The sequence below is a fragment of the Aegilops tauschii genome, chromosome 4, assembly GCF_002575655.3.
Source record: "Aegilops tauschii subsp. strangulata cultivar AL8/78 chromosome 4, Aet v6.0, whole genome shotgun sequence".
NCBI classification, from domain to species: Eukaryota; Viridiplantae; Streptophyta; class Magnoliopsida; order Poales; family Poaceae; genus Aegilops; species Aegilops tauschii.
In genome coordinates, this window is record NC_053038.3 from 499,601,742 (window position 1) to 499,609,488 (window position 7,747).

At 54.4% G+C, this 7,747-nt stretch overlaps 1 protein-coding gene across 1 annotated transcript; it reads right to left on the reverse strand.

Moving 5' to 3' along the window:
- Positions 1-5,570: 5,570 nt before the first annotated feature.
- Positions 5,571-6,066, reverse strand: LOC141021566 (uncharacterized). Its single transcript, XM_073497395.1, has one exon. It carries the CDS (start codon positions 6,060-6,062, stop codon positions 5,571-5,573), a length of 492 nt encoding a protein of 163 aa, XP_073353496.1. The 5' UTR covers positions 6,063-6,066.
- Positions 6,067-7,747: the final 1,681 nt, after the last annotated feature.

Consider the following 7,747-nt stretch of genomic DNA (forward strand, 5'->3'; position numbering starts at 1 on the left):
AGAATGGATGCAAGTTTTGGTACGGGAAGAAGAGTACATCGATATATTGATAGAGCGCAATTTAGTAGATGTTCGTGCACTTTTAGCTAGCATAGAGGCTGTAGATAAGACAAGTGCACTTGTTGCTAGATTAGAGGCTAGACACGAGACTAGATGCGAGGAAGCAACCTCTACTTCCTTAGACTCGAAGAAGAAAGAAACACGCAATATGGAGGCGGCTCCTCCGCAGATCAACAATGAATGCATCGAGAAGACACTAATCCAACTTACAGGAGCAGTTATGGAAGTTGGATATTTTCTAAAATGTATTCTTGTGGTTCTTGCTTTCTTTGGTCTTACTTTTATAGTCAAAATTTGGTGATGTATTTCCATATACCAAAAATGAATGATGAAAAAAAATTTAAGGGCTTGCAAAGGAAAAAGTACACGGACAGGATGCGGCCGGGATGCGTCCGCATGTTGGGCGCACGCCATCGCATCCCAGAAACGGCCCGGACACGACCCTATTGCCTTACCTAAACGGACAGAATTTGGATAAAACGGACGTCCGTTTGGGGACGCGCGGTGAAGTTGGCCTTAAAAAAGGGCTCAACTTCTATGGGAGGAATGGGACGCTCACTGTGGTGCATTCAAGAAAGGCCTGGCATCCTATTCTGAATTTCTGACAGCAGGAGGTACTCCTACTGCATGGGTGTGTGACACGAGTTTCAAGTGAGCAGTGGATGATGGGCATTACAATGAGGCAACGCTGCAGTACCAATTGTAGGTGCCTCCAACGCCAGCGAGGGACACTGCATTAGCAGGAACCAGGAGCTATCGATCCTAGAGCAACTCTAGGGTGTGTTTGGTTGCCCGCATGCAGTCCAACCAAGCCCGCGCGGGATGTGCGCGGCCTGTTTGGTTGCCTGGGCTGCATGCGGTTTGATGCCCGCACGGATCTTAAAGCAGCCCGCAGCCTGGTCCGGCGGAAACTACCGAATCGGCAGTTTCTCGCGAGCCTGGCTGGGCGCGGCAACGCGTGCGAGGCAGTTGCATGCCTCGGGCAGCGCGGGAGACGGAGGGGACGTCTCATAACTCGCCCCCACTCTTCTATCACCGCCCAGTCGCACTGTTCCCACCGCTCCCTCTCTCCCTCACCGCCCCTCCCTCTCCTCTCCTCCGATAGCTCCGCCTCGCCCACCGCCGCGCCGCCCTCTGACCCCCATCGACCAGCGCATCGCCAGCATCCAGGAGCGATGGCTGGTCGGGCTCCAGAACTCGAGCCGGGACCTGGCGTCGGCGCTACGAGCGCCGTCCCCCATCTGCTGCCGGACACCACCAGCGTCGGCCAATGCGGTGCCGGTCGCTCCTGCTCCGCCGCCTATTCCGGACCTCGTTGTCCTGGGCTCGGCGCCGGCGCCGTTTATGGAGCCGCTTGTTCTTGGGACCCCATTGGGCAGGGGGGTTTCTTGACCCCCGTCCAAGGGTTTCTCCTGTTGGCGGGTCGTCCTTCTCGAGCTCCGGCGTGGCGATGATCACGGGGCAGATGCCGCAGGCCGTCGCCAGGGCCGGCTCCTCCTCTGCTCTGCCACCTCTCTCCTTCCCGCCGGGGTTTTCGCCCCGGCCTCGGTTCGCTGCGGCTGCGCGTGCTCCGGTGAGTCAAACCCCCTCAATGCTTCCTCATAGATGTAGATTAGGGGTTTATTTCTTAGGCATGTGCTAGTAGTTAGTGGATTCGATAGGATTCTAGCAGATCCGATTGGATGCGATCCCAATCGAATCCAATCGGACTGATCTGTTCTTGTTTTGTACAGTGTGTGTCCTAGGATAATTTTCTTGTGCTACTGGATCTGTGTTCATGCTAGTAGCTGTGTTCATGCTAGAATCCCCAATGATAGTGTGCTTTGCTAGGATGTGTGTTCATGGTAGGGTCTTGCTAGGATGTGTGTTCATGCAAATGGCATGTTCATGTTCAAGCTAGGATCATGTTCATGTTGTTGTTCATGTTGCTAACATACATGTTCAAGCTAGGGTTTGTGTTGAATGTTATACGTGCATGTAGTAGGATCATTTTAGGATGCTGCCAAATGTGCATGGCTGCACATGGGTGCTATTGGCACTTGTTGTTGCTATTTTTAGACGTTTCCATGTTTAGGATAGTGCACTGATGAGTGGCAGTTGCAGCAAAGCAGATGCCACTGATCAGTGGACTTTCCCAACAGCAAGTCCACTGATAATTGGCATTTGCCTAACAACGAGTGCCATTGAGAAGTGCCACTGATTAGTGGCATTTGCCTAACAGCAAGTGCCATTGATAAGTGGCATTTGCTCAAAGAGTTTGTGCACTGATCAGCGGCATTTGCTCTTGGGCAAATGTCTCTGATCAGTGCCATTTTACAAAGAGTTTGTGCACTAATACTTGTCATCTTACCTGACAAGATATTGAAGACTGACTGGGATGTGGCGGAGGGGGAGCTCAGGTGGTGGCCGGAGTTGAGGGCGCCGAGGATTTCATCCCCACGAACAGGTGGCTCGGGATGGTGGACCTGCCTGGCAGGATCGCCTTCATGAGCCTGTCTCGTTCAAGGGGACGATCTCCGAGGCAGGGCCACAAGGAGGGGGCCAGGGAGCCGCCGCGCTTCTACCAGCAGATCAAGGACAACGAGGACCTCGCCATGCTCGTCGTCCCTCGCAAGTTCGTGGAGGTGATGAACACCTAGCTGGTCATCAAGCGGCTCCCGCACGTGGTCAGGCTGTCGGCGAACAAGCGGTGCGTGTTCTGGGTGCAGGTCTAGAACTTCAAGGGGCACATGGTGCTTGGCCGGGGCTGAAACTATTTCTGTCGCCGCCACCAGATCATCCCCGGCGACCTCGTTGTTGTGCGCATCTCAGGACTCGGACAGAAGATTCAGATCTACAACCACGACTCCTCGGTCATGTGCAGGTTTCGTCGCAGCAGGCACAATTGCGTTGGTAACACCGAGCATGCTATGTAGTTAAGTTAAGTAAGGTGTTAGTGTTGAACTTTTATGGTGTGGCGAGACTTGTGCTGGGAACTTGTTCATATTTTGGCCAGGAGTAGCACCCTGGCTTGGAGCAGGGAAGGAGGATGCCCCTGCTGTTAATCTAGACTTATGCTATGTAGTTAAGTAGTTTGCTGTCATTTCCTTGCTTGCTGTGTTTGATTTCATTTGGGTGCTTGCTTTGTTTGCTCTTGCTGTTGTGCTGATCATGTGGTGGTAAGGCCACCACATTTGAATGGGGTGAGCAGAACACAAACGCTGTTTGAAACCAAACAGCTGAAGTTTGCATCTGCTCACACCCTAAGCACAAAAACGACAACCAAACAGCGGGCGGGTAAGTGCCCCTCCATGCGATGCAGGCAACGAAACAGGTTGCATCTGCTGCATATGAGACTGCATTTCAAGAACCAGACTGGCTGGAGATGGACATGCAATGCAAATACTGTTGCAAACTGCAACCAAACACGCCCCTAGTGAATGGCGTGAAGAGCCTTAGGTTTATCTGCTGGGGGTTTCTGATTCTGAAGAAGAAACCAGGCGATGAAAGCTATATATGTATGTATTAGTAGTGTTTATGTAGGAGAGGGGAAGCATATGGCGGCCATGGGCGTGGGCATGGATGGACTGGATGTGATGTAATGGCAGCCTGGACCGCCTTGCCTGAACCTGGACCTGGACCTGGAGATGGACAAGCAAGTAGAGTAGTTCGTACGCCCACTAAGTCTCACAATTGCTGCATTGTCTCTCTGATTGTGCGGTGCCTCCGCCCGCTGCTCGCGCGTGCGTCAATCATCACGCGCGACATGGGACGGGAGTGTTGAAAACCCACCCGGTGGTGTTGATCGTTGCAGCAGAGGCAGAGCAGAGGGGATACCACTGCTTCGTCATTGGCATTGTGGGTTTCAGAGCCCCCTCCCTGTTTGATCCTTGGTCCGCCTAGCGCCCTAGCAGGCAGAGCAGGATTTGGGTGCTGCGGCCACGGAAGGAACTGCGGTTGTCATGCATGGCGCCGTCGTCCCGCGTGAATGAAAATCGTTGGGCTGCAAGGACAACGAGCAGCGGCTGGCTGCACGGCCGTGCTTTGGCAGCGTGGCTGGGAGAGATAGCAGGGAGCCCTCGAGGCACGTCCGTCCGGCCGGCAGCCCGCGGTGCATGGACGGGACGGCGGCTCGACGGAAATGCGGGTGCTGGCAGGACACAGGCTGCCGCTCCCCGGTGCCTGCAAGCTGTGCCGTTTGATAGATTTTCACAGCGGAGGGTGGAGAAGTGAAGTGGACGGAGGAGAGACACATGTCATAACAGTCAAACATAATAACGGTCAACCAAATTTAGTAGTGCTTCCGTGAGGTGGGAAGCCAAAGCTTGGACTATCTGTGTGGGCGAGTGGATGTGCACTCGCGCCCGTGCACTGGTAAATAAAAGTTGCTGCTCTTTTTGTTGGGTCGGGACTCGGGAGAGGTTTTCCATGCTCCTTTTCACTTGAGCCTTTTTTACCATCTGCTTTAGTTCTAGTGCTTGTTTAATCAGTTGAACCTTTCTACCAGCTGATTAAACAAGCAGCACCATGCCAGCATTGCTGCCTGGAATTGCTGATTGTTATGGGGTAATTTGTACGTTCCGTCTGACTTTCTTCAGATAAAACCAACCAAACCACACTGCTAATGGACGGACGGACGGACGCTTAACTTTGACCCGCTTGCTCGCTCGCTCATAGTCCTTTCTGCAACGCTCAATTTATAAATTTTGTTTCGCTGGAGGACACGCACATTCCCGAGAAGGTTGATGCTAGTGATGGAGCATCCAGGAGCAATCCGTTGTGCCGGAGTGGAAGTCGATGACCACTACAGTACCCAGTTGATTGTGCCTGAATGCACTTCTGCTTTGCCCGCACATCCGAGTTATTTACCCATCCTGCTGTCACTCATCTTGAGCTGCTACTTGTTAAGTACGTACGTACGTAGCATTTCTTGGGCTGGACTGCGTGAGCGTGAGGGAGGCTTATCGTCGTCTGGGTGTGGCCAGCACTCCAGCAGTGCCCGTGTATGTAGGCAGAAGAAGCAGCGGTCCGGTACTCCGATCAGCGCTCAGCAGGGAGGGCACTTGGCGACATTTGATCTTGAAAGTCGCAGCAGGCAGGCTCAGTGTCAGCTCTTCGAGTGCCGCCCCACCCACCGGCTCGCTGCAATGAAAAGAAACATCGCCGCCCATGTATGGTCCAAAATTTGGCGGTCCAAAACCGGAGATGTAAAATTTGGACCGTCAAAAAGTGCGTTTTGAAGCTCCGAAAAAAGCTTAACTCCAACAGATGGTCCAAATTGATGGTCTAAAAAAGCAACTCCAATAGATGGTCCAAAATGAAGATGTAAATTTCTTAAAACGACAAACTACTAGTCCATTCAACATAGTTCAAACATCAAATTCAACATAGTTTCATACATGAACTTCAACTACTTATTCAAACTACTAGTTAAACTACTCCTCATCGTCGGAGCTGTGGAACTGCGTCGAGAACTCCTCCTTCTCCGGGTCGTCGCATCCCTCCTCCTCCTCCTCCTCCGAGAAGTCTGCCTAGTCCTCCTCGGAAGAGGACTCGATGGGGATCACCGTCGAGGGACCGACCTCGTCCTTCTTCTTCGCCCCCTTCTTCTTCTGCTCTGCCTCACGCTTCCAATAGTACTCCAGCTCGGCCTGGACGTACTCCGGATGCTCCCGAGCAAACCTCGCCATCGCCTCCTCGTCGGTCTCGCCAGCACTGACGACAACCGATGGCTTCTTCGCCGTCTTCTTCTTCGTCGGGATCTCCTTCATCTTCATGCCCTGCGGCACAAGCATCTCCGCTTTCGCCCGACTCTCGATCTCTGGGAAGTTGAGGTGCTCCCGAGGCCTCTCGGCACGCCACACCGCCACGTCGTAGGCACGCGTGGCCTCGTGGGCGGAGGGGTACGTGCCGATCCACCAACGCCTCCCGGCGTCGGAGAACTCCACTCCGAAGTTACCGGAGGGCTTCTGCCTCACGCCGAAGAAGCCCGACTTGCCCTTCGGCGTCTTATTCGGCGCCATCGGAGAGCGGTAAGAGCGGTGGAGCGGCGGCGGCGTGCGGCCGGGGCGGTGGCGGACGGAGCCGGGCGAGGCGGAGCTGAGGGGCGGTGGCGGACGGAGCCGGGCGGGGCGGCGGTGGCGTGCGGGGCGGTGGCGCACAGAGCTACCGCGGGTGGGCCGGGGCCGGGCGGAGCTGCGGCGGGTCAGAGCTGCGGCGGAAGGGGCGGGGCGGGCGGGTCGAAGCTGCGGCGGGTCGGAGCTGCGGCGGACGGGGCGGGGCCGGGGGGAGCTACGGCGGGTCGGAGCTGCGGCGGACGGGCCGCGGGGCGGCGTGGAAACAGCGGCGGGGGGCGGGGCGGGGCCGGATCTGATGCGGGCGGCGTGCGGCGGGGTGTGGAGGCAGCTGGGCGGCGGCGGACGGGCGGGCGGGCGGGAAAGGAAAGGAAGTTGCGGCTGGGCGTTCGCGGGCGGCGGCTGGTTTTGGACCAGATGCCCCTCGTGATGTAAATTTGCAGCGCGAGGTGTTGTATTTTACATCACGAGGAGGCCGCGGTCCAAATTGTTTTTACATATGAGCCGTCTGTTAGAGCTGCGTTTTTGGCCTTAGACGGTCCAAAAGTTAGTTACTTTTACATTTGGACCATCTATTGGAGATGCTCTAACCCGCTTCGTTTCGTTTCGTTTCCAACTGAGAATGAGATGGTCCAGTCCAGAAACGCATCACGCAAAGTTTCTTTTCTAGCTAGGGCCTGTCCACCTCTGAAACCAGATGCTTTGGCTTGGAGGATCTCGCCACTTTTCCTCCATTTTCCGGAGGATTCCATTCCTAAACCTATTTGTTGACTCAAAGATGATGATGATGTTTTACACCTCTTTTGACAAGCTGGATGGAATCCGTCTCTTCTCTTGCCCTAGAAAGAAATTCGGGGTTTTGGGTGCAAGCATCAGGCCAGCACAACTCGCTGCATGATGCTAGTATCTATCGGAAACAGTCTTTGTCAGATTGTCCCGTGTTGGAGGTAGGAGATGCCGAGAATCCATCCTTGAGAGAGCGCACGAGGAGTTGTTTGTTTATAGAGGTAATAGCACCCCAGATCCACAAACTTGCACAGAATGTGATGTTTTAGTCCAAAACTTGCAAAATGTTACTGAGGACTCCTACAACTTAACACCCTATGTGATGTTTTGATCCACAGCCACTCACAGCATGACAAGTGGCAGTCCAGAGGGTGGACCAGTCAGCTCTAGCAATTTTGCACATAGGCCCCTGCCGTTTACTTGATTCAACCCGCACTACTTACCGTTGCTGTTCCCGTTCCCCCACCCCACACCTACCGTTGTTGTTCCCGTTTCCCCACCCCACACCTATCGTTGTTGTCCCCCTTTCTCCTTCCTGTTCCCCATTCTCCATCCTCTCGCTCTCACTCTCGCTCTCCCTCTCCCTCTCCCTCTCCCTCTGTCGCCGGCAGCAAGGTCCCTTCCCCCATCCCCTGCTTTGAACCCTTGAACATTTGCACAGCTCATGGCCATGGTTTCCTGGAGCGATTCTGGCAGTTCGTCCGACACTGAGTCAGTCAGCAGCGAAGTGCAAGTTAGATCTCTTTCTCTGGTAGGGTTAGGGTTTCTTTGGGTGTGCATTGGTAGTTAGCAAATGAAGCTGATTTACTTATGTTTTAGCTACCTGCCACCATCTTGTGCTTGGAATG